This window comes from Physeter macrocephalus, chromosome 3 (assembly GCF_002837175.3).
Source record: "Physeter macrocephalus isolate SW-GA chromosome 3, ASM283717v5, whole genome shotgun sequence".
In the NCBI taxonomy this organism is placed as follows: Eukaryota; Metazoa; Chordata; class Mammalia; order Artiodactyla; family Physeteridae; genus Physeter; species Physeter macrocephalus.
This window is the reverse complement of record NC_041216.1, coordinates 31,316,446-31,343,093: the sequence shown is the minus strand read 5'-3', so window position 1 is coordinate 31,343,093 and position 26,648 is coordinate 31,316,446. Positions and strand designations below refer to the sequence as shown.

The following is a 26,648-nucleotide window of genomic DNA, read 5'->3' as shown; positions in this document are numbered from 1 at the left end:
GGCCGGGGCGGGGGGGGGTGTGACCCCTGAGGCGAAGCGCAGAGGACCGCCGACGTGGCCGTGGGGCGGGGGTTCCTGGGGGCGGGGGGCGGGGACCATGGCTGGTCAGAGGAACCTGGAGGACCTGCCGGTGGAACCACCCAGAGAGGCGAGGGTGAGGGTGGGGGCCACACAGGAGTCTCCGGTCACCCCTTCGTTGTGCATTTAGTGAGCCTGTAGGCGTTTGTTCAACAAAGCCGCATCCTGGGGATGACCAGTTTGCTGTTCCAGTTAAGTTGGACGTCACGTGTCCGCATCCAGCGAAATCAGGCGACTCGCAAGGAGCAGAAAAACCTTGAATTGCGTTTTCAAAGGAACGAAAGTGAGACGAGGATGCTCTCCGTGGGAAAAGACGGCCCTCGGATTCCGCACCCTGGTGGCAGCGAGCTGCGTGCACTGCGTGCTCGGAGCCAGCTGGTTCAAACCCCGAGTTATTTGAGTGATTTCTTGTCTTCGCGAAGCGCGTAGGTATCCGCAGGGTCTTCCTGACCCCGTGATCATGGCCCAAGGGCAAAGGAGGAGCCGGTCTCAGCCCAACTGCAGGCTGCAGTCTTGTCTTTGGTTTCATTTTATTTTGCAGTGGTAGAGGCTGTTTTGCTACAATTATTTCGAAATGTGCCACCTGGAAAAACACGTCCATCGGGGGACCATCCGCAGGACCCAGAATTCCACAGAGGCTGCAACTTTTGTGTTGGCATCTAGCTTTGTCACCCTGTTCGCGCGAAGGTCACCAGCTGCCACCAGGACCTCTCCTCTGTCCCCACCCCCGTGGCCCTGAGCTGCCCTTTCCTGCTGGTTGCCTTCCTGGTTTCCGAGCTCTGAGGTTTGCTCCCAGGGCTCTGCCCCTGGATCTGAAGGCTGTGTCCCGTCCTCTCCGTGGACAACCTCGTGTGGTCACTGTTGTGAGGTCAGCTCCTGTGGACAAGGATATCTTTGTGTCACGTTTTGGCAATTCTCACAGTATTTCAAACTTCATCATTATTGCGTTAGTTACGGTGATCTGTGATCAGTGATCTGTGTAATTGTTTTGGGGGCACCACGAACCACCCTTATAAGATGGTGAACTTAACCCATGAATGTTGTGTCTGTTCTTACTGCTCCAGCGACCAGCCGTTCCCCCCTCTCCCTCCCTCCCTCCCCCTCCTCGGGTCCCCATGTTCTCTGACACGACAATATTGAAATTAGACCCGTTAATAACCCTGCAGTGGCCTCTAAATATTCAAGTAAAAGGAAGGGGTGCACGTCTCTCACTTTAAATCGAAAGCTAGAAATGATTAAGCTTAACGAGGAAAGCATGTCAGAAGTTGAGATAGGCTGAAAGCTAGGCCTCTTGCACCAAACAGCCGAGTTGTGAATGCAGAGGAAAAGTTCTTGAAGGAAATTAAAAGTGCTGCTTCAGTGAACACATGAATGATAAGAAAGCAAAACAGCCTTACTGCTGGTATGGAAAAAGTTTTATTTTTTCTTTGTTTTGGGTTTGTTTTTGGCTGCGCCACGCGGCATGTGGGATCTTAGTTCCCCAACTAGGGATGGAACCCATGCCCCCTGCATTGGGAGCGCGGAGTCTTAACCACTGGACAGCTAGGGAAGTCCCTGATATGGAAAATGTTTGAGCGGTCTGGATCTAAGATCAAACCAGCCACAGTATTATTTCAGGCCAAAGTCTAATCCAGAGCAAGGCCCTAACCCTCTTCAATTCTGTGAAGGTTGAGAGAGGTGAGGAAGCTGCAGGAGAGAAGTTTGAAGCTGACCGAGGCTGGTTCATGAGGTTTAAGGAAAGAAGCTGTGTCTCCATAACAACATCAAAGTGCAAGGGGAAGAAGCAACAAGTGCTGATGTAGAAGCTGCAGCAAGTTATTCAAGAGATCTGGCTCAGATAATTCATGGAGGTGGCTACACTGCACAACAGATTTTCAATATAGATGAAATGGACTTATATTGGGAGAAAATGCCATCTAACATTTTGTGGGGCTTCCCTGGTGGCGCAGTGGTTGAGAATCCGCCTGCCAATGCAGGGGACACGGGTTCGTGCCCTGGTCCGGGAAGATCACACATGCTGCGGAGCAACTAAGCCCGTGTGCTACAACTACTGAGCCTGCGCTCTACAGCCCGTGAGCCACAACTACTGAGCCCATGCGCCACAACTACTGAGACTGCACTCTAGAGCCCACGAGCCACAAGTACTGAAGCCCACACACCTAGAACCCGCGCGCCGCAACCAGAGAAAGCCCGCGTCCAGCAGTGAAGACCCAACGCAGCCAAAAATAAATAAATTTAAAAAAAGAAAGAAAGAAATTGCTGCAGCCACCCCAGCCTTCAGCAACTACCACCCTGGTCAGTCAGCAGCCGTCAACATCAAGGCAAGACCCTCCACCAGCAATAAATAAACAAATAATAAAATAAAAACATTTGGGGCTTCCCTGGTGGCGCAGTGGTTGAGAATCCGCCTGCCGATGCAGGGGACACGGGTTCGTGCCCCGGTCCGGGAGGATCCCACATGCCGCGGAGCGGCTGGGCCCGTGAGCCATGGCCGCTGAGCCTGCGCGACCGGAGCCTGCGCTCCGCAACGGGAGAGGCCACAGCAGTGAGTGGCCCGCATACTGAAAAAAAAAAAAAAAAAAAAATCATTTGCTGAAGACTCAGATGATGGTTAGCATTTTTTAGCAATAAAGTAGTTTTTACTTAAGGTATGTACATTTTTTGAGACATATGCTACTTCACGCTTAATACACTACAGTCTAGTGTAAACATAATTTTATATGTGCTGAGAAACCAAAATATTCGTGTGACTCGCTTTATTGCAATATTTGCTTTATATTTGCTGGAACCAAACCCACAGTATCCCTGAGGTGTGCCTGTACTGATATGTAATCTTGACTCCATGATTTCTTGGGGGGCTGTCCTACGATGCCGTCCCACCCCCTGGAGGCCTAGGGTTCCTGACTTCCTTGTGTCTGATTTTCTAAGGTGGTCGTTGCAATGAGGAGGTAGTTACTTTTAGTTACTTTTAGTAACTAGTAAAAAGACATTGAAAGGTTCTCCCTGGTGGAGGGATCCCGAGGGGGCTCCTCTGGTGCTGGCCCTGCCCCCCTCTTTCTCGACCTTCGAGTCCTCCTCTCGATATGTAAATCCCGCATCAGAATTTAGTTGTGACAACGTGGGCTTTCCCCCCAGTAAATTCTTAAAGCCTTTCAAAAGCTTAATCTCAAGGAGAATCAGGCCCTTTTGTGTGTTTAATTACCAAAGCTGTTTTGAATCTCAAACATGATTTAAGAGACTTAAGAAACTGCACCAGCTGAGTCCTCTAACTGGCAGGAGGCCGGTGGGCAAACTCCCTCCCCCACTTCTCAGGGTGGCCCTGGTCGTGAAACCCCAGGGACAACCTCCAGTGGGGGTCTGAGGCGGATTTCCTTGTTCTCTCTTGAGCTTGTGTGTTTCATTCATTCATTCATTCAGTCCAGCTCAGCTGTCAACGACCATGAGCCAGGCACCTTGGGCTGAGCTTGGCCTGTGTCACCACTGGCTGCAGGACCCAGGACAAGGCTCCCTATCCTCAGTTTCCCTTCTTGTAAAGTGGGGGGTAGGAGTGGCTGCCTTGCAGGGCTGGTATGCGGGTCCAGCACCTGCTGCCGTGCTTGAAAGCTCCTTTCCCTGCTCTTTGCTGTTCTTCCGCAGCCGTGGTGACAGCTCCCCGACTATTTATCCCTCACCCACTAGAACGGGGCGCTAGGACGAGAGCTGTGCTCAGGGATGCAGGCCTCGGCCAGGTTCGTGGGACTTCTGCCGTGAGCGTGTGTTTTCCTATCCACTCTGTGGCCCTCACGTCTGTCGCTCTGTTACTTGGGGGTTTGGGATCAAAAGCTTTGGAAATACTGAACCGACCTGCAGTCCAGATGCTACCTTGTAGGTCTGCCCGTGAAACGGAGATGTCAATGCCTGCCTCTAGGCCTGTGAGGGGACAGGATTCAGCGTATCCTCGGCCTGGACCAGCATCTGATACAGAGCGGACACGGGGTAGATGTGTGGTGGACATGTCCCATATTATGCGTAGCAGAGACACAGAACAGACACGCCATAGACACATAGTAGATACGGAACAGGTGTATCGTACGTGTGTAATAGATACACGATAGACACAGAGCACATGCACAGCAGAAATTCACAAATAACAGGCGAGTAACGGGCGCACCGTAGCACCCACACACGCCAATGGTGTATCGTGGGTGTCCCGCCTGGGGTTCACTTCGCTGTCTGTGGGATCCTTTCCACAAGGGAGGACTGTCACGGGGGTTTGGAAAAACAGTCCCGTTTGCTTTCGCTCTCTCCCCCTTTTCCTTTTTACCAGACACGGCAGAGCAGCGTTTCCTGTCTGGTGGGTGGAGGAGTGTCCTTCTGGGTGGGGCCCTAAGGTCAGGAGGGCGATGGGCTGGGGGAGTGGGGGGGAGGGTGGTCCTGGAGCCAGTCCCCCCAACCCCTTGCTCTGCCCCAGGAATCTTTTGAATTTATATTCTTTCCTCGGAGTCCAGTGTGCGCTTTTCGAGGTCTGCTTACAAGTTTTTGCTCTGTTTTTGTTGGTTTGTTTCTAGACTCCTAGAAACTTGTATTTTGTTCTCTCCTTTATTACAACTTTGCAGAAGTCTAAAGATGCCCCCCCGCCCCCCGCCTCACTAAAGGGTCCCGAAGCAAAGGCGTGCAGTGCAGTCAACTGCGAGGCACACAGCCCGCAACAACCCAACCCTCGCTTTTTCTTTTCCTGTTTTTCTCATGATTAGGCCTCTCCCTCTGGGGAAGGGGCAGTGCTTCTCTTGAGGGAGGGTGGGATACGCTGCTGAGATGTGGAGAAGCAGGTGTGTCTGCAGGGCCTTGGAGATGCTCTCAGACCCGCTGGGGGAGGGCCCCCCGCCCCGCCGCCCGCACGCCCGCCCCAGCCTCGCTTTTCTGCCCCTCCCCCATGTGCGAGGCCCTTACAAACACGTGGCCCCTGCACTCTTTCTAACCATCTCTCTAATCGATTCATATCAACGTGACGAATTTTTTTTTTTTAATTTTTATTTTTGGCTGTGTTGGGTCTTCGTTGCTGTGTGTGGGCTTTCTCTGGTTGCGACGAGCGGGGGCTACTCTTCGTTGCGGTGCGCGGGCTTCTCATGGCGGTGCGCGGGCTTCTCATTGCCGTGGCTTCTCTTGTTGCAGAGCACGGGCTCTAGGCGCGCGGGCTTCAGTAGTTGTGGCACGCGGGCTCTAGAGCGCAGGCTCAGTAGTTGCGGCGCACGGGTTTAGTTGCTCCGCGGCATGTGGGATCCTCCCAGACCGGGGCTCGAACCCTTGTCCCCTGCATTGGCAGGCGGATTCTTAAACACTGCGCCACCAGGGAAGCCCGACGAGTCTTTACTATCATGAAGAAGTTGAATAAGTCGTTTTCTCTGGGAAGCCCTCCCCATCGGGTGGGGCTGCAGTTTGCTTCTTAGTCCCTCTAGAATGGGGCGGGGGTGGGGGTATGGGTACTTGAACAGCAGCCGCTTTGTCTTTGCTCCTTGAGACCTGAAGAGATGTGAATACGGCCCTCGGGAAGCTCACGGTCCAGGAGCAGGGTAACTGACGGGGCTGCACGGGACCTGGACTGTGCGGGGTTCCTTTCCCGTTGGCGTCACGAGGCTCCGGGGGAGCAGGGTGGGCCCCCGAGGCGGTCCCAGGTGACTTGGGTTTCGGGGGGCGTGGGGGAGCAGGGCCAGGGCGTTCGGGCTGTGAACCCCCCCTGGGGCCGCAGGGGGTGGCTTTGGGGCTTTCTCGTCAGCTCCCTCAGCTGTGGAGGGAAGGGAAGGGAAGGGGGTGCTCGAAGGCTGTCAGCAGCTGAACATCAAAACTGGGGTCACACGGCTACGTTCTCTTTGGCTGAAACCCAGACTCGGGGCCCGTGGAGCTGCGAGGCTGGCACGGCGGCCAGGCGGACGCCGGGCGCTTCCCCTGGAGCAGCGAGAAGAGGGTAGACCTCGCTGACCACAGACCGCCCGCACCTCGCGGCCTTCTGTGTACCAGGCCCCTGGTGACCGTGTCTGGTTCCGGGACTGGGATGGCGCCACCTGTCCGCGTGGAGTTTGTGCTCTAGAGGGAGGGAAGGCACGGGCGCCTGGCTGGAAGGGCCCTGGGAGGGCTGCTTCCACCAGGAGACGCTGTTTCAGCCGAGATAAGGGGTAGGGGCGCTGGCTCTGCCCAGGTGGGCGGGGGGGGGGGTGGGGGTGGGACCGGACTGGGCCCTGGTGTGGGCGGAGCTCGGACGCTGTGGGACCTGGCGTGGGGGGAGGGGAGGGAAGCTGGGGCCCGTCCTGGAGCCGTTGTGAGGCGGGAGCTGCGTGGTCAGAGCGTGGACCGGGCAGGCGCCCCATGCTGAGTGGGGTGGGTCAGGGCCAGCAGGCCTGTGTGGCCCGCTGCTGCCCACAGGGCCAAAGACACGGCAGCAGAGGGCCAGGGAAAGGGGGCAGGAGTCCAGCGCTGGGAGAAGATTGGCAGGACTTGGAAGGACCGGGAAAGGGGGCACTGGAGGGTGGGTCCCACGTGAACTGTGCAGGTGAGTGTGGGCAGGTGAGTGCAGAGAGCTGAGTGTGGACAGGTGGACGCAGGCAGGTTGTCGTGGATGTGGACCGGTGGGCGCGGGTAGGCGCACGGACACCATCTTCCAAGTGAGGGGAGCAGCCTTCAGGGTTGGAAGTGTTTACTCTCCACTGAGTCTCCGTTCGTGGTCAGACACGTCCGGGTACTTAATCAGCCAAGGACGCCGACAGCTGCTCAGCTGACCCCTGGTTTCCCGCCGTTCATCCGCGCAGCCTCGGTGGGCATCCGAGCATCGTGGTGCTGTTTCGGCGAGGATGCTGAGGACACGGAGGACGCAGCACTCACGGGAAGGTGGTCTCATCGCGGTGCCAGCCTCTCAGGCCCTGAGGCCGTGTCCTGTCGCATGGCTGCAAAGGGCGTGCGGTCGTGTGTCGTGGCCTCACTGCCTCTCTCCCAGGTCTGGTGCTTCGATCCCAGAAAGGAGGCGGCGCTCCAGTCTTGCGCTCGCGGACCACCAGGAGCTGGCTTGTCCCTGGCCAGGAGGAGGGGCCCGCAGGCTGCTTGCAGACGTGGACCCGAAAGGAGCCGAGGGGCAGTGTGGGGGAGCCGCGGGCGTGCCCGGGGCTTGTGGTTGGTAGGACGGGGATCGTGCTGGCGTGTGCGGGTCTCGCTAAACGGCCGTCCGAGCAGGATGGGTTTGGGACGAGGTGATCACGTGGCTGAGAGCCGCGAGGCAGAGCTGGCCGGCTGCTCTGAGACGTGGTGTGGGGAGAGGAGTCCTTCCTCCAGGTGGACAGGGCTGTCCACAGGGACTGGGGTGAGTCCAGGGCAGGGGGATGGCCTTGCCTGGGCCCCAGCGTGGTCCCAGGACAACAGCAGGATGAGGCGGGGGAGGCCCGCCTTAGTCACATCTCTCTCTCTCTCTGTGTCTCTGTGTCTCTGTCTCTCTCAGAGGCCTCCCTCTTCTTCCTCGTTGGACCAAAGATGGTTGGGGCAGGAGAGCCGCTGGGGGCCGGGCTGGGTGAGAGGCACCCCTGAGGGCTTCCATCACCCCATCTTCTCTCTGACTCTGACCCTCCTGCCTCCCCTTCACAAGGACCTCGTGGTGACGCTGGTGCCCAGATAATCCAGGATCATCCCCTCCCGGGGTCCTTACCTTAATCGCGCCAGCAGGGCCCCTGTTGCCACGTAAGGTGACACAGGCACAGGCTCGGGGATTAGGACGGGTCATCTCTGGGGGTGGATCCTCAGCCGACCACAGGGGCTTCCTGGCCCCCTGCTGTGGGCGGTTTCTGGCCCCTCTAGAGGGATTCCTGGAGTGAGAGCAAGACCCACAGAGGGAAGGCACCGGCGGGCTCACTGGGGGCGGGGGCAGCCTGGGAGCCCCTCCAGCTCTCTCCGCGACCTCTGGCCTTGGATGGCCTCAGTTTGCTCATCTGTAAAGTGGAGTCCACGGTAGCTGCCCCTTTCTCCTCTGATGATCAGAGGTTGTAACGGGTATTAAAACACTCCAATTACAACCACTGAACTGAGCTTCACCAGGACGCCCGTGGAGGGGGCCGGGCGTGGGACAGGGAGAGGGTGCTGGCAGCAGCTGTGACGCAGGGGCTGATACCGGCTCACCCTCGGAGCTGCGCCTGGGCTCGGCCTCTCAGCGGCCCTGTTCACAGACCTTCTCACAGACCCGCCCGAGGAGGCAGGGGGAGGCCAGATCACGGCCCCCAGATAATAATAAGGCGGGTCGTGTGTGTCCCTGAGATTTGATCGTGTCTGCGTTGGGAGCCACACGGGAAAGGTGATGGCTTCCCAGGGCCTGGGCTGGGGACGGGGCAGGGAGGCTGTGGCCAGGCGCAGGCAGGAGGCGTGGGGAGAGTCCAGCCTCAGCCAGAGGCAGAATTGGTGGACTTGGTCGCTGGCTGGGCATTGAGGGAGCGCAGGTTTCTGCCGGGGGGGCCCCGGGAGGGGGAAGAGCCGGACAGGAGGGGGCGTTTCCTAAGGGCTTCCGTGAGTGACCAGGAACTGAAAAGAGATTCTCCAAAACTGAGGCAGGACACCCAACAGCCAGGACTGACCCCAGCTCATCCTCGGGCGGCCGGACCTGCTTCTCTCTCTGCAGTGCTGGTTTCCTCGGAGGGGCTTTCCCTCCGTCAGGTGCCTCGCCAGGGTCCCCGACTGCTGGGTCACACCGACGCCTCATGCCCTTGGTCACTCGCCCACCTTCAGATCATCACTGGTGGGAGGCCCTGCACATGGCCTGGGCTGGTGGGCGTGGAGCCCTGCAGGGCGGGGTGTAAGGAGAGGGACCCCCCCCGCCCCCGCCTCTTTCATCTGGTTTCCGATCTGCTCCTAAGGGCTGGTTTATCCAAGAGAACCACCCTCCCTGCCGCTCGCTGCTGCCACCGTGGGTGGCCACTGACCTGCATCTGGGGGCACTCACCCTTGAGCGCTGCCCCCGGCGCCCCGCTGGCTCCCCACGTGGACCTCAGCCCTGCCTGGGACGAGCCCCACCGTCGCCAGAGCCTCCCTGAGCCGCTGCTTCAGGGGGTCCAGGTCCTCTCCTCAGTCCTCCTTCCTTATGATCTGACCCTCAGACGCAGGGGTTACAAGAATTTGGCACGTGTGTGTGTCCAGCCTCCTGTCCAACCACCTGTCCATCGAGGCTCCCCGATTTCCACCCAAGTGGAAGAGATCAGCGCAGGGTGAAGGGCAGGCGGGCTTCCTTTCAGGAGAGCCGGGAGCCCCTCCCCACACACCGTGTTCTGTCCGTTCTAGGACGCACCTCCGGCTTCCTAACGCGGCTGAAATCGGAGTGCATCGTGCAGGTCTGGGTGTCCCCGTTCAGCCGGCAACGTTTTCTTTCTTTCTGGCGCATAAAGTCACGGTGTTGCTGACACTTGATGGCCTCTTAGGTGGGGTGAGGAATGTCACGGAGGTGGGCTGGCAGGGGGAAGGTTGGGTGCGGGCACAGACGCAGGCCTGCAGGTGGGCGATCCTGAGGGATGTAGGTCTGCGGTGTCGATGAGGACGGGGAAGCTTAAGGTCATTGGTGTGGAGCTAGAGAGATGGGGACCTGTGGCTCAAATCTTTGAGGACGGGGGAGATGGTGTTGAAGTGTGGAGAGAGGGGAGGGAAATGGCTGGGGGCGCAGCTCACCTCCCGTCCCTCTCCCCTCCCCAGAGGGCGGGTGTAGGGCCGAAAGTTCCAGCCCTCTAATTATGCCTTGGACCGTGACGACAGCCCCCAACCTGAAGCCAGTCTCATCAGCTTACAGAAGCCACTCAGGACTCCTAGGGTTTTAGGAGGTGTGTGCCGGGAGCACGGTTGTGATAACTGTGCGTTTCCACCCTCTTCTCGGGCTGTAGGGGTCCCGCTCACACGTCCTCCAGCACACGGGCTTGTCAGAAGCTCTTTGCAAGCACAGCACGTGTGAACGGTCCCACATCGTGGCCTTGGTCTGATCTCCTCTTTACCCCTGAGGCTAAGTAAGCATCTTCTCACTAACGGGCTGTTTAGGACCCACTGCTGTCGGGTGCCCGTCCAAGTCTTTTGCTTAGTTTCAAAATCAGGTTGTTTAAAAACAACTTAATCGGCTGTGCATCTGTTTTCCTGCTTTACAGGAGCTCTTTGTGTGTTGTGATATGACACTGCCAACATCTCCCCTCACTCAGCGGCTTGCCTTTCCACTCTTGATGAACAAAAACTGGACGCTCACTCTACAATTTGTGCTTTTTGTATCCTGTTAAAGAAATATCCCCTTAACCCGAGGTCCTGCGTATTTTCTCTCCTGCCCAAATTGCAGCTTTTCATTAGTCCTACATCACCTGGGAGTGAATTTTGTGTATGGCGTGAGGTCGGGGCTGAGGTTATCCGCCCCCCCCCCCTCCGCCCCCTGCCATGGTGATAACCAGTTGATCCAGGACCACTTACAGGAAAACCCATCCTTTTCTCACCACAATTCAGTGACATCCTTATCACACATTGTCGGGGATGGGGGTGGGCTGTTTCTGGACTTGTTCTATCCTGTTGGCCTTTTACACCAATATCACACAGTTTTAACTCAGCTTTTTTTTTTAAAATTAATTTGTTTACTTATTTTAATGTTTTTTGTCTATGTTGGGTCTTCATTGCTGTGCGCAGGCTTTCTCTAGTTGTGGCGAGCGGGGGCTACTCGTCATTGCGGTGCGTGGGCTTCTCATGCAGTGGCTTCTCTTGTGGCGGAGCACGGGCTCTAGGCACACAGGCGTCAGTAGTTGCAGCACGTGGGCTCAGTAGTTGTGGCTCGTGGGCTCTGGAGCATAGGCTCAGTAGTTGTGGCACACGGGCTCAGTAGTTGTGGCTCGTGGACTCTAGAGCACAGGCTCAGTAGTTGTGGCACACGGGCTCAGTTGCTCCGTGGCATGTGGGATCTTCCCGGACCAGGAATCGAACCGGTGTTCCCTGCATTGGCAGGTGGATTCTTAACCTCTGTGCCACCAGGGAAGTCCCCTAACTCAGCGTTATAATAACTCTTAATATCATTGTGTTTTAAGTCCTGCAATTTTGTTTTTCTTCAAGAGTATCTTGGTTGTTTTTTGCTTTTTCCATTTCTGTACGAATTTTACAGTTGGTTATAAGTTTCCCAAAACCCAATGAGATTTTTTATTTGGATTACATTTGAGTTCATAGATCAACATGGGAGAATTGACATCTTTACGGCACTGAGGTTTCCAATCCATGAAAATAGATTTAACTCTTCTTTAAATTCTTTCAGTAACATTTGTAGTCTTCTGTGTAGCAGTCCTGCACAATTTTTGTTAGATCACTTCACTGCCATTTACTTTTTTTTTAAAGAATTTATTAGTGTTTGTTTGCTTCTGGGTGATTTTTTAAATTATTATTATTTATCTATTTTATTTTATTTTTGGCTGCATCGGGTCTTAGTTACCCTGCAGCATGTGGGATCTTAGTTTCCCAGCCAGGGATCGACCCCGCGTCCCCTGCATTGGAAGGCAGATTCTTAACCACTGGACCACCAGGGAAGTCTCTGCCATTTACTTTTTAATGCTGCTTTAAGTGGTGTTCCTTTTATAATTTTGTTTTCTATTTGTTTCCTTATAAAAATGTATGGAGAAATGCAGTTGATTGTTGATATTGAACTCTTGTCCAGCAACCTTGTTAATTCACATATTAATCCTAGTATTTGGGGACTTCCCTGGTGGCACAGTGGTTAAGACTCCACCTGCCAATGCAGGGCACACAGGTTTGATCCCTGGTCCAGGAAGATCCCACATGCTGTGGAGCAACTAAGCCCTTGCACCACAACTACTGAGCCTGTGCTCTAGAGCCCACGAGCCGCAACTACTGAGCCCGCATGCCACGACTACTGAAGTCTGCGTGCCTAGAGCCCGTGCTCCGCAACAAGAGAAGCCACCGCAATGAGAAGCCCACGCACCGCAACGAAGAGTAGCCCCCGCTCGCCGCGACTAGAGAAAGCCCGCGCGCAGCAACGAAGTCCCAACGCAGCCAAAAATAAATAAAACAAAATAAAATTATTTAAAAATAAAGTAATCATATTAACTATGAAAACCAGCTTTTAAAATTTATCTCCACGGTGTATTTTGTGACAGTGGCGAATCAACGAACCCAGTGCAGCCAGAAATAAATACATTAATTAATTTAAAAGACTCCTAGTATTTTATCTGCAGGTCCCTTTGGGTTTTCTATATACACTACCATTTCGCCAGTGAGTTTTATTTCTGTTTCCAAACCTTCAGCTGTTGCCTTGTGGCACTGGCACTGTTTATCTTTCCAAAACATTGAGCCTGTGTCCAAAACATTGTGGAACAGAAATGCTGACAACAGGCATCCTCTCGTTCTAGATTTCAGTGGAAAGTTTTCAAAATTTTACCGTTAAGGATGTTGTTTGCTGAATGACTTTTCTTTCTTTTGTAAATTCCCATCATCAAATTAAGGAGGTTCTGTTTTATTCCTAGTTGAGGGTTTTATCCTGAATGGCATAGAATTTGACCAGATGGATTTTTTTTTCATTTGTTGACATACTTTTCTCTTTTATTCTGTTAATAAAGTGAATTACATTATTTGGCTTTGAATGTTAAACCAACCTTGCATTCACTTAGTTCACCCTGTTTGGCTATAATGTGTTACCCTTTCTATATTTTGCAGGATTCAATTTGCATATATTTGTTTGGTATTTTTGCCACTATGTTTATGAGAGAAATTGACCTATAATTTTCTTTTTTTGTAATGTTGTCAGAGTTAAACATGGAGGTATATTGGCCTTAAAAAATTAATTGAGCTTTTTAAAAAAAAATTTATGTATCTATTTAATTTATTTTGGCTGTGCCAGGTCTTAGTTGCAGCTCACGGGCTCTTCGTTGCAGCATGCGAACGCTTAGTTGTGCCATGCATGTGGATCTAGTTCCCCGACCACGATCAGACCTGGGCCCCACGCACTGGAAGGCAGATTCTTAACCACTGGACCACCAGGGAAGTCCCTGAGCTTTTTTTTAATTCTTGGGAAGATTTACATTAAGATTGATGTTATTTCTAAATTAATTATTTGAAAGAATTTATAGCAAAGCTCCACGAGCCTGGAGTTTTCCTTGTGGGAACATTTTAAATTCTAGGTTTAATTTTTAAAATACAAATTAACTATTCAGATTTTGTATTTCTTCTTTTGTCACTTTTAGTAAGTTGTGTTTCTAAGGATATTTAAAAGTCTAAATCATACTTACTGACATAGTACATATCTTTATTATACTTTAAAATATCTCTACTATCTATAGGTATTAAATTACTGGAAATTTGACTTCTTCCTTTTGTTTTCCTTCATGTATTTTGTGCTATGTTAGGTGCATACAGATTTAGGATCATTATATCTTCCTTTTGAATTGACACTTTTATCATCATGAAATGTTGCTCTTTTAGATGAAAAATATTATTAGCATTTATGGCTCCTTTGTCTGACATTAGTATAACTATGCCTGTGTGTGTTGGGGGGGAACGGGGGGATCTTAGTGTTTATGTGGTATATTTTTTCCACCTTTATACTCTCAACTTTTCTGTATCATATTTTGGAAACAGCTCTTATAAGCAGAAGTTAGTTGTTGTTTTTGACCTAATGTGAAATACATGTCTTTTACTGAAGCATTTAGTTCATTTACATTTAATGTCATACTGATAAGTTACAGTTTAAACCAATCATCGTACTACGTATTTTGTAATTGACCTATGTGTTCTTTCTTTTGGCTTCCTTTCCTGCCTTCTTTTGGTTTAATCAAGTGTTATTTTTTTATCACCCCACCCTGCCTTTTATTAGCTTTGTTAAGTAATACTTAAAAAAAATATACTTAAAAAAATATTCTAGGGACTTCCCTGGTGGCACAGTGGTTAAGAATCCACCTGCCAATACAGGGGACACAGGTTCGATCCCTGGTCCAGGAAGATCCCACATGCTGCGGAGTAACTGAGCCTGGGTGTGACAACTACTGAGCCTGCGCTCAAGAGCCTGTGAGCCATAACTACTGAGCCTGTGTGCTGCAGCTACTGAAGCCTGTGCACCTAGAGCCCGTGCTCTGCAACAAGAGAAGCCATGACAATGAGAAGCCCACACACCACAACAAAGGGTAGCTCCTGCTCGCCAAAACTAGAGAATGCCCGCGCGCAGCAGTGAAGACCCAATGCAGCCAAAAAATAAAAAAATTCTAGCGGGACTTCCCTGGTGGTCCAGTGGTTAAGACTCTGCCTTCCAATGCAGGGGACACGGGTTTGAGCCCTGGTTGGGGAACTAAGATCCCACATGCCGTGGGGCAACTAAACCTGCGTGCTGCAACTACTGAGCATGCAGGCCACAACTAGAGAGGCCACGTGCCACAACTGCAGGGCCCACACGCTTTGGAGCCTGCGCGCCACAACTAGAGAGAAGCCTGCACGCTGTAACAAGGAGCCTGTACGCCACAGTGGGGGAATCCTGCGTGTGCAACTAAGACCCGACACAGCCAAAAATAAAATAAATAAATAAATATTTTTAAAAATAATAGGGACTTCCCTGGTGGCGCAGTGGTTAAGAATCCGCCTGCCAATGCAGGGGACACGGGTTCGAGCCCTGGTCGAGGAAGATCCCACATGCCGCAGAGCAACTAAGACCGTGTGCCACAACTACTGAGCCTGTGCTCTAGAGCCCGCGAACCACGACTACTGAAGCCCGCATGCCTAGAGCCCGTGCTCCACAACAAGAGAAGCCACCGCAACGAGAAGCCCGCGCACAGCAATGAAGCGTAGCCTCTGCTCCCCGCAACTGGGGAAAGCCCGCGCAGCAGCAAAGACCCAACACAGCCAAAAATAAATAAATTATTTTTAAAAAATAATAATAATAAATAAAATAAAAAATATTCTGGCTACCTTAGGAATTTTAAGAAACATTGTTGGAATGCACCTTAAGTTACTGCTTTTACTATTTCTGGGTAAGGCAAGAACCTTACTACGCTTTAGTCTTATTTATCCCCTTATCGATTTTTATGCTATTGTTGTCATGTGTGTAAATTTTACTTATATTTTAAACTCCACAGTCATTGTTAGTGTTGTTTTAAATAGTGTTCATTCAGATTCCCCTTCTGATTTACACATTTCTTCCTGCAGCATTGTGCTTACGTCCGAGGCCATCTTCCTTCCCGAAAAACTCCCTTTAGTATTTCTTCTAGCAGAGATTTGCTGACAGCTAATTGGTTTTTGTTTCTGTGCAAACATCTTTCTGTTGCCTTCGTTTTTGAGGCCATTTTCTCCGGGTGTGGAGCCCAGGTGGGCAGTGATGCTCTTTCAGCACGTCTGGTGCGTCACCTGGCCTCAGCCGTGGTTTCTGTTGGAGACTCGCCTGTCCCCCCGTTATTCCCTTGGATGCTTCTCTTTCTCCTTTGGCTGCCTTAAAAATGGTCTTTGTTCTTCTGTTTTAGCAGCCTTGCAAAAGAGGGGGAATGTTGAATTTATCCTGAGGTTTGTAGAGTTTTTTGGATCTGGGGCACAGTGTCTTTTGTCTCTGCTGTAATATATCAGCCGTGTCCTTTCAGATGGTGCCTGTCCCCTCTCCCTTCGTCCCCCAGGCTCCACATCCATGTCTCTTCACCATGTCCCATATGCCCTCTTGCTCTTTTCTGCACTTTCTTCCGTCCTGGTTTTCCCCCCACTGTGTTGCAATCTGGATCTTTTCTACCACTATGTCTTATTTTGTCTAACCTGCTCTTAAATATGTCTCCTGAATTATTCATTTCAATCACTGTATTTTCACTTTGAGAATTTCTAAAATGTTCGGGTTTTTAAAATTTGATTCCTTTTTTAATAGATCCAGTTCATAGGTGAAATTCTCTCATTTTACCTGTCTTTTTCAATATATGTTGAATATCTGAATCTCCTGGGAGTCCATTTTTATTGACTAGTTGGTCAAATGCTCCTATTTCTTGGCCTTCCTGGTAACTTTTTACTGAATATCAGATACTATGTTTGAAACACTGTAGGAGCTCTGAGTGATGTTATTTTCCTCGTGAAAGGATTTGTCTTTATCCCAGCAGATGGAGTGTGGGTGAGTCACCTTGATTCCGTTGAGGCTGGTCTGTTTCTCATTTTCCTTTAATCTCTTTTAGTAATTGCAGCTGGAAAAGTCTGGGGGGGTCACCAGGACCCCAATCTCCAGCTTTTGTCTCCCCAGCACTGTGCATCAGCCAAATATCTCCACCGAGCTTTTTTTTTTTTTTTTTTTTTTTAACCTTTTAGCAGCTGCTTTCTGCTTGATTTCTTGGCCTTTTGCCCTGGACTTGTGCAGCGTAGGACTCAGCAAATGCCTTGAAGGGCAGCCTGGATTTTTGGTTCATTTCTCCACATTCCCCTTTCCTCTGGGACTTTGAGAGAGCCTCGTAGTGGGGGTCACCCCGCCACTCCAGTGAGGCTGGAGGGCAGAACATGAAACCAGAGAGGTTATTCTTGAGCCTTAAAGATCTGGCGAATCTGTCTGGCCAAGTTTGGGGCTTGCTGGGGACCTGTTGCTTTCGCTCCTTTTCTTTTTCTCCTTTTGGAGTGGGACTGACCATCCTATGCCTGTCCCAACATTGCATTTTGTTTGTTTTTGTTTTTTGGCCGCTCCATGTGGCTTGCGGGATCTTAGTTTCCCGACCAGGGATTGAACCTGCACCCTCGGCAGTGAGAGCGCCGAGTGCTAACCACTGGACCGCCAGGGAAGTCCCCCAACATTGCATTTTGGAAACACACAACTTTCCCAGGTCCAGGCCGGGGGCGGTTTTCTTTAGGACAGATCGCACCTTGAGTGTCACCCCCCCCGCCCGGTTCAGATGATGTTTCAGTGAGACTTTGGACGTCAGTGTTGCTGCAGGAGTGAAGGCTTCGGGGCTGTTGATGGAGTGGGTGTGTTTTGCGTGTGAGAGGGGCATGAATCTGGGGGGACCAGGAGCAGATTGTTCTGGACCAAACGTGCCCCCCAGATTCCTGTGTGGAGGCCCCAACCCCAGCTGTATGTGGAGGCCCTTTGGGAGGTAACAGATGGGGCCGCGGGGAGGGGTGCTTGTGCCACAGGAGAAGAGACCCCGGGAGCCCCCCTGCCGAGTGAGCTGGCAGAGGCCGTCGCCAGAACCCGGGCCTCCAGCCCCCAGACTCTGCTTGCAGCCCGTCTGTGGGTCCGTCGTGGAGTCCCGGGAGGACCCAGGCAGCCCCTGGGGCTGGCTTGTCTCGGCCGCCCTGAACCCCAGTTTTCATCTGCAGTTGGATCCCACGAGCGCCGGGCCTCACTCTCCGCTTGGCCTCCCGGGAACCAGCCTTGTCTCCCATTCTGACCCGCACGTCTGGCCGTGATGCCGGCCCGTCCTTGTTGTGGTCCAGCCGCCACTGGCTGTCTTTGGAGGGGCTGCGTCCTCAGTCCCCGCCCATCGTTTCCCCCTGGCACACTCGGGGTGCCCATATTCCCGGCCCGAGGTCTTCTCCCCTCGGCCTGGCCCTGTGCTCCGGGCCGCAGGTGCAGCGGGTCTGGGGGAACGCGGGCCCCTGCAGCACAGGTGGGCTCTGAGCAGCTCCAGGACTCGTGCTGTTTATAAGAAGTGAGTCCGTAAAGGAAGACGTCTGCATGGAGGGGAGGTGGTTCAGTGGAACTCATTTGCAACAGATCGCTTGCACGTTGGTGTACGTTTTTCCAGAGGATCTTTCTGAAAACATTGGTCAGACGTTTCATCAAAGCTCAACTCAGTTCATGACAAGTTTGTATCTTTGTGATAAAAACTGTGAGAAAGTTGAACTGTTATAATATCCCCCCTCCCTCTCAAAACACCTCTTAGGATTGGGTTTCTTAAGGGATGGTGTTTGGTGACAAAGGGACAGCTCTGAGGAGCCCTGGGAGGCCTGCCCTTTCTGGGAGCCCCTAGGGTGTGGCCCTGGCCTTGCAGCCCCTGTGCCTCGTCGAGGTCTGTTCTTTAATGGGGCGTCTGGGGCCCTGTGACAGCAGCCCGAGCCAACAGGGATGGGCCCTCGGGTCTGGATGGCTCGGTCGCCCTGAACCCCCGTGTGAGGTGCTGGCCGGGCCCCTGCCGTACACGGAGGACGCCGTCCGGCCCTCACAGCTCCTGTCCTGGGAAGCAGAAGACCATGCTTTACTTAAGCATTTCTCTTTCCAAAAATCAGGAACCTGGTCCTTGGCTGGATCTCTTGCACGTGCCTGCCCCCCGTCCCTCGGAGCCTTTGTGAGAGTGAATCCGCCACTCGGGGCTCTAGCGCCGGGTCAGGGGGCGTCCGTCAGCCACTCCTCGAGGGAGACGCCCCTTTCCCCTCCCCACCCCCCGCGGCGGCTCCATGGCCCCCGTGGCCACTCTCCTGTCCACGGAGCCTAGCGTCCTGACCTTCAGCCGCTGTGTCCTCACGGGCACAACTCAGATGTCCATCTTGGCCACCAGGGAGGGTGTCCGGCAGGTGGACTCCTGCAGGCGTCACCGAGCCTCAGAGGACGTGTGTCTGCCCCGCCACTTTGCACACAGCGCGTCGCAATGGGGGGACCCTCGCGCCTCTTCTCCCGCCGCGCGTGAGGCTCAGGGAAGCGAACCGCATGCTGGCCCCGGTCCCCAGCCTCCTCTCCGCGGGAGGCCCCACCGGTGCTGCCGGGCCACGGCGCTGGCAGGTGCTCCAGATGGCTGTGGCCGCAGCTGATGGGCAGTCCCCGCAAGGGACATCCCCGCAGCACGTGTCCAGAGGCGGCAGTGTGGGGTGGGTCCAGCCGAGCCTGGCCCTGGTCACCCTGTCTTCCCGTGGCCACACCCTGGGGCTGGCCCCCCCTCGTCCACGCAGCCACCCACGCCCAGGCCCTGCTCCACTGCCCGGGGAGGGGCGACCTGGCCTCGGAGGGAAGCCCCTCTCTGCCGCCTGATTGGGTGGTTTCAGTCACGTGACGGCCCTGGACCCATGACGTCCCTGGGGTCGCCCTTCTTGGATTGCTTTAGACCCAGATGAGGTCAGCTCCGCGCCAGCAATGCCAAGGCTTGGGGGCCACGTCGGGACCACGTGAGGAAGGCAGGCCTCTGTGGGAGCCGGCCTGCTGACAGGACCAAACTGCCACCGTCCCCACGTGGCTGGCTTCCTGCCAGGGTGGCTCTGAGACCCTTCCCAGGTCTGCATCTGTAGCCTCAGGCCCCTTCACCCACCTCTCGGAGCAGCGGATTTTAAGTCACGTCTTCTGCTGGGACACAGATGAGAGCCAGGAGCAGGACGCCACGAGGGAAAGGGCCCTGGAGGGGGCGACCCCACCAGCCCAGCTGTGCCCTGCTCGCCGCTGCCCCGCCCCCAGCACGAGCCACAGAGCCGCAGGAGGACATGGGTCTGGGTCACACGGCTCTGGGGGCAGCGCCCGGTCCCTCCTGAGACACAGCGACCACCTGGTGTGCGTAGCAGCGGGCTGCCGGATCCACGGTCAGGTGCCACCAGCCACTGGGAAATGCAGGCGAGCTGTGTGGCTCCGTGGGCTTCCTGGGACTGTTTGTCCACACTGGCCACTGTCCCTTGGGACCCCCAGCCTGTGTGGCCACCAGGCCTCTCAGCAGCGCCAGATACGGGGCCCGTGGCCAGGCCAGCGTCCCACGTAAACCCCAGACTCGTGTTTCTAGATGGCCACGTGCAGCCTGCAATAGGAGCCTTTTGGTGGAATGTGTGGTCAGTGAGGACAGGGTGGCCTGAGTGCGCTGCGCACAGGCCACGGGCCCTGCCCTCCTGGGCATGGGCCCCAGGGGACACCACTCGCCCGGAGGGAGCTGGGCCTGGGGGCAGCAGCGCACACTCTGCTGAGGACCCCACCCCCAGCCCGAGCGACGAGGGCTGCTCACCAACCCGGAACCACCAGGAAGGCTTTCGGCCGACCCACATGCCCCGTCGCCGGAGCACTCCCGCCACAGTTTCGAGGTGCTCCAGGGCTGTCCGGGGGTTGTGCTGGGCTGGTCACCTGGGCGGTGGGTCCATGTCCAGCAAACAGAGAGGCTTCCAGTAGCATTGTGATCTGCCCTGAAAATTCGGAGCACCCCATGCTCCCCCCCAAATCTGGGGGCTGCCTGGTTTCTTTCAAGGTCTGTCGCTCTAAGCTCCCTTTTTAAAGTGTATTTTCTTCGCCTTGTCAGAGCCCTCAAGATGCTCCATTGCCATAGAAACTGAGCTCATTAAAGTTCCCTGCAGCCGTCCTAATTATAGAATTCCAAAGACAAGCAGAGAGCTTCTTTGAGGGTGTCGTCCAGGCCAAGAGAAGGTAGAGGAGCGGCTGGGCAGACGGGGCCACGAGGACCCACTGTCGTTCCCGCTCCGTGTCCGCCCAGAGCACGGGCACCACGGAGGGCCGGACACCCGAGGTGCCCAGCAGCCTCTGACTTCGAGCCCCTCTGACTCGGAAGTCGGCCTTGACGTGGTGACCGAGATGGAGCCTCCTGACCCACCAGGATACTGGGTGGAGCAGCTGTGGGGTCAGCCGGAGCCGCCCCCCAGGGCCCGCTTCCCACGGAGGCCTTGCCAGCCCACCGGCTGGGCTTCAGGACCGCTTACCGCTGAGATCAGCCGAATGGGAAGGTGGACACGCAGGGCCCGCGGTGGGTGCAGCGGGCGGTGGGGCGGCCCATCCCCGGAGCGCCCGCCCCGGAAGCACTCTGCACATGCGTGTCCTCTGAGGACGTGTGTCCTCTTCTTTTTCACACCGTGTCGGAGCAATGCTAACCGAGGGGAAACTGCAGGCAGGTTGTACAGGAGCTCTCTGAACTGTCTTTGCAACTTTCTGTACACCCGAAATTACTTCAAAACAAAAAGTGTATATATTTTTTTAAATGTAGGATGCCCTGCTGTCCCTTGTGGTTCCTCGTAAGTCACCTGGGCACTGCTTTCCAGGTGGCAACATGGGTGTGGATTGGACGCCACAGGGGCTCCCCTGCCTCTGCCGGGAGTGATGCCAGGGTGTGGAGCCGGGGTCTGCACTGCCAGGGTCTCTGACAGCACCTTCCTGTCTCTGCCTGGGGTGGGGAGTAGTGGAAAGTACCACCTGAGAGTCCATGTGAGTCAGTTCTCCAGAGAAGGAGAATAAACAGGACGCGTGTGTAGAGAGAGTATTCACTGTAAGGGATTCGTTCACATGGTCGCGGGGGCTGCAGGCTGGACGCAGGAAGAGCCGCTGCCGAGGTTCAGGTCCGAAGTCCACATCTGCTGCAGGGCTTCCTCTTGCTGGGGGATGTCAGCCTCTGGGTCGCTTCAGGCCTTCGCCTGATTGGACGAGGCCCACCCTCCTGCGGCTTCTCTCAAGAGGCCATTGGTTTAAACGTTCATTTCATCCGGAAACACCCTCACAGAAACATCCAGAATAACGTTTGACCACAGATCTGGGCACCAGGGCCCAACGCAGCTGACACGTGAAATTAACCACCACAGTCCCCTCCTTGCCAAGAGGCACCTCCTGAAACCATGCTCAGTCTCTAGTTAAAGACAACGGCACGGTCACACCTCTGCCCGACATTGCGCGGCGGTCCTGTGCGCACAGGACACGCGCTGACCCCCCCCAGGAGGGCTGGTCGTCAGGGGGGGCCTGGAGGATGCGGCCCCCTCCTGCCTGCTCGCCACTTTTCTCCCTGCTTCCCCTCCCTTAACTTGCACATCTGCAACTTCTGTCGCCTGGGAGCAGTGTCACATCAGTGCCGTGGCTCTCTGAGGCAGCCCTGCTGGTCGGTGTCCTGCCTGGGGTGTGAAGCACGTGTCCACGGGCACTGCTCCCCGCTGGTCAGGGTGCGAGCCAGCGGGGGAGTGGATGTGGGCCCCTGCGGCGGGATCGCGTGCAGCGGCCGGGGCCTTTCTGTGCAGCCTCAGAGCTCTGTGGTTCTGTTAAAATCTGAAACTAGTTTAGAACCATGTGGTTGTTGCTGCCTCTGGCCCCGCCCTCTGTGTTTTTTTACAATTCTGGCGTATATTGTTTACTGCAGCACTCGAGGCACTTGAAGAGCATGGGACTCACGTGTGTTATAAAACATACAATGGAGTGGACAGGCGTGCCCTTAGCAGCCGACCCGCCCAGTGCTGACCCACTGCCCCTGGTCTTCCACTTACCAGAAGGATTTCGTCTCATAACTGTGCCTCCTGAAACAACACATTGTCCGTTTTGCTTATTTTTTAGTTTGGTAGCAAGGGCACCATTTCACAGAGCCCACTTTATGGACGTCAGTATGTCACTTCGTATTGATTTTTCATTTGGTTTGATCTTGGAAGATGCGTCTGTGCTGCTGAGCATATAGCCCAAGTCAGGTTACGGCCGACAGGTCCTCCTGAACAGTCACGCCTGCAGGTCACCTGTCCTCTTGCCGATGGGCCTGGGCGTCCGCAAACACCCTTTGCCGGCTGCGAGCCCACGGGTGAGGTCCCTCGGGCCTTGGTCTTGGAGCAGTGCAGTTGCTGGGTCCCGGGGAAGCATGCGTCCTCTCGACAATCACTTTTGGCCCCGGTTTAGCCCCTGTCTCGGAGGACAGGAAACTTCCAATTGCTCTGGTCCTGGACGGCATTTGACGTCGCGGAGACTTGTTTTTTGTGGACACTTCTGCTGCTTTTTCCTCGCTGATTTGTGGAAGTGCCCCTCGCATCCTGAATCATTAACCTGTCTCTTGCGTGCGGCTGATAATTGAGACGGGGGCTTGTCTGCCTCTCGGGTGGCCCCCGGATGGACGTGCGTTCTCCCCTCACGGTACTCAGGTGTGTTCCTCTCCTCTTTGGGCTGGTGCTTTCGTGTTTCCAGAGTTTTTCTCCCCCTCGGATTGTTAAGATTGTCCACATTTCCTTCTAAAATCTGTCGCTTTGCCTCTCGTGTTTGCTTAAGTCCTTATCTTTCGAGGCCACGGCTTGTGTGTGGAGTGAGGCCGGCGTCCAGTCTGCGTGGGCTGCCCTCGCAGTACCCTGGGTGGGGGCGGAGACCGCGGGAGCTGACTTCCCAGGGTCTGGAGGCCGGACGGCTGAGGTCCAGGCGCCAGCAGGGTCGGTGCCTGGTGGGGACGCTTGGCCCACTCGCCACCTCCCCGGTGTCCTCCCGCCCTGGAGACAGAGCTCGGCTGTCTCCTCTTCTTGTGAGGATGCTAATCCCATCAGGGGCCCTACGCTGTGACCGCTAACCTCCATTGCTTCCTTAGGGGCCCCACCTCCAAATACAGCCCCCAAATGGGGGCTGGGGGTGGGGCTTCCACGTGTGATCTGGGAGGGCACGCGGCAGCAGGGGTCCAGGCTTTTCTCTCTGTGGACAGCGGGACATCCCCCGCCTTCCTTCAGTCCTGTTCCACACCCAGGGGTCATGCAGGGCTCCATCCTGTCCCCTCGCTGAGCTTTCCGTCCTGCTGGGGGCTCCCTAATACCCCTTGGCCTCTGCTAGGACATCTTTGAGTCTCTTATTTCGGGTGGCTTTGCTCAAATTTGAAGGGTATCCGGTGGGCTGCATTTTCAGGCTTTCACACGGCACGTGTGTGAACGCAGGAAAGAGCCAGAGTCTCGTGCCACCGCATCCCCGGCTGAGGGCCCAGCTCCCTCTGTGTCGCTCAGTGCCTTATTCCTCCGTCTGCTGGGACAGCCGGGGGGTGTGTACGCCACACACGGGGCAGGCAGGCCTGTGGACGTTAGCGGGGACCTGCCGGGGAGCCAGGCTTCCCCCAAATCAGGCCAGGAGGGCCGCACCCTGTCATCCGGGCGGGGGTCCTGGGGCATCACCAGGGACCCCTTGGAGCCCAGGGCAGATGGGCTGCGGGGTGAGGACGCTACCTCTGGCCGGCCCTGTTCTGTCTGGGTGTCGGCTTCTCGGTTTCCCACTTCGTCTCCCATTTAACGGGAGAGAAGCCGGTTTTGCAGTCACCGTGACCTGGTTTCGGCGGGTTCCAGCCAGAGCTGTAATTTGCTTGTTTTAAAAACATTCTGTTACAGTTTCCACGTCAGTATATTCCTGGCACTTCCCTGACTCTCATGAAAGTCTCCTTCTCTACAGAGCTTTGTAAAAGCACAAAGCTTCCCGTTGTATCCTGAGTATTTTGTTTTCACATACTTTCAAAGTGTTTTGAAGGAGCAAAGTTGGAAACATTTTTGAGGAAGAATAAAACCAACGGCTCTGGCTATACGTTTAGCTCGGCGTTTTTAACGAGCAGCCTCCTTCCTCAGGAGTTTGAATTATTGAATGCAGGTTGTGAAAGCGACGGTTTTGGTAACTTTCAATTCGACAATAAGTGTCCGGTTGGTTTGGCTTTACTTCTGGCCCTAGATTTGCTCTTCAAACGGGAGCCCGGGACGGAGGGGGCGGGATGGTGCTGGCTGGACGGACGCCCCGGCTCGGGCTGACCGTGGACTCCCCGGCGGCCAGGGTCCCTCTGAGGACGGTTGGGTGTGCACGTCCAGGGGGCCCTCGGCCCGTCGGAGCCTGACCCTGTGTGGAGAGGGGCCTGGTTTCCACGCCCGGAGGGAAGGGGGTGGAACGGAAACACATGGGAGGACACACGGGCCCCGATGTCTTCACAGCCTGACCCTCCACGGAGGGCAGCCCTCGCGGCACATCCAGGGGCATCGAGGGGCGGTCGACCCCGGGATCGCGTGAGGAGTGGCTGGGGGAACGCAGGCGTGTCAGCTCGGCGGGTGGCCTGTCCCCACCGCACCACACGTGGCGGAGCTGGGCTCGTGGGCCACTAGGCCGTTTCTTTACCCCTTTCTGCTGTTCTTTCCAGAATCCATCTACCGCCGCGGAGCCAGAAGATGGCGGAAGCTGTACCGCGCCAACGGCCACCTCTTCCAAGCCAAGCGCTTTAACAGGGTGAGTTGCTGTCGAGGCCGCCAAGATGCCCCCCCTCCCCCCCGCCAGAGGAGGTGCCGGGCTCTGCTCTGCGCACAGGCGAGGCCTCCGAGCCGCTTTCACAGCCACTGTCCCTGGCTGACAACGAGCCCTTTACGAGGCTCCCCGAGCCCGGGACGGTGCCAGCTCTGGTCTTTTCTGATCAACTCGGCCTGTGTGTCCCTGTTACGGGATCCCCTGTCCAGGCGCTGTGGCTCCATGGTCCCGCCTGCCCGCGTGCATTCAGAAGGGACGCAGATTTGTCCCGTAACCAGGATGCGTGTGTTACCCCACGGTGTCCCCTGTTGGTCCCAAGGGTGTCCTGCGAAGCCTAGAGCCCGAGACAGCCCTCCAGCCCCCCGGCCCGCTGGCCCCACTGTCCGGCCCGCTCCGAAGGCGCTTTAGCTGAGCATCTGGTGTTTCTCCTCGTGCTGCCCTGTGTCCTGTAGAAACCACGGGGTTCGCGTGGCTGTGTAGCCGTCCCGTTGGCAGGTGGGCGGGGAGGCACCCGCAGGTGGCCCCGTGGCCGGCGACCACGTGCCCCGGGGCTGCCGCACAAAGCGCCACACACTGGGTGCTTCGCCGTTCGTGCCCTCGCAGTCCGGAGTCCAAACCGAGGTGGGGCGGGGCCGCGCCCCCTCCCGCCGCCCTAGGAGGGTCCTTCTTGCCTCTGTGGCTTCTGGGTTGCTGGCGGTCCTCGGAGCTCCCGGGCTGGGAGCTCAGCCCTCCAGCCTCTGCTGCCTGCTCTCTGTCTCGGCTCCCCAAGGACACCCGTCACGATTAGGACCCAGTGTGACCCCATCTTAGCTAACTGCACCTACAAAGATACTTTTTCCACTTAAGGTTCTGGGTGGACCTGAGTCTGGGGGACACCACGGAGTGCAGTACGGCCTGCTGACCTGGGGACCCCCGCACGCGCTGAGCGCTCTTCCCCCCCGCCCCCCCCCACGTGGCGCGCCTTCTCCGCGCCCCTCACAGCCCCGTGTGTGCCACCTCCCGCCGGGCACAGCACTCTGCCCGGAAGGTTGTGCCGGCACCTGGCACACGGGAGGTGCACACGACACGGTGGTTTATCGTTTACTGTGATGGGTGATCGGGGAAGAGTCAGCGGGGGAGCCCTGGGTGCTATGTTGGGTGTAAAGAAGGGACGCGGCGTGTCTGTCGGGAATGAGAAGGGCCCTGGGAGCCTTGGCAACGTTGGGAGGGCACGGGGTCCTCAGGACATCGGATGCCGAGGGGGGGTCGGGTGTCGCCGAGTGGGGGCGGAGGGCCTGGGGCGCAGGAGGGACGGGCCTGGCCGACGTGTGTGGACGTGAGACTTTGCGGTGAACCACCCAGACAGACCGGGCGAAGCCCGGAGAAGTGGAAACGTCCAGCCCCCATGACGCGAGGCCCCCATTGCCCGCCCTCCCGTGTTTATTTAAAAAACGGATGACCAGCCAGCTTGTGGCCGGTGGCTTCTCTTCCCGTGCATCTGGGCACCGGCTTGGTTCTGCCAGAGAGGGTCTCAGGCAGACGGGATGGGCCACCCTTCAGGACATCAGAGAACTGCTTGTTCCTTTCACGACAAATTGACTCGCGGGCCCACGACGAAGCCCACCCACCCGGCAGGCCGCCCGGAGGGGCCTGGCCTCTCCCTCCCTGCAGGTTCTCCGAGGAAATCCCATTTCTCTGACGGCAGGGTGCAGAGCCTGGCACTCCTCCTGCGCCCCCCCCCCCCAGCCCCCGC

General features: G+C 55.7%; 1 protein-coding gene across 2 annotated transcripts in view; it reads left to right on the top strand.

The window, feature by feature from the left end:
* The window catches only part of PRKCZ (protein kinase C zeta), a 117,179-nt gene that overhangs the window by 56,607 nt on the left and 33,924 nt on the right, over positions 1-26,648 (top strand). For both annotated transcript variants that reach the window (XM_024125471.3, XM_028487971.2), the window contains exon 5: positions 24,816-24,901. In XM_024125471.3, coding sequence (XP_023981239.1) covers positions 24,816-24,901 — 86 coding nt within the window. The remainder of the gene's footprint in view (positions 1-24,815; positions 24,902-26,648) is intronic.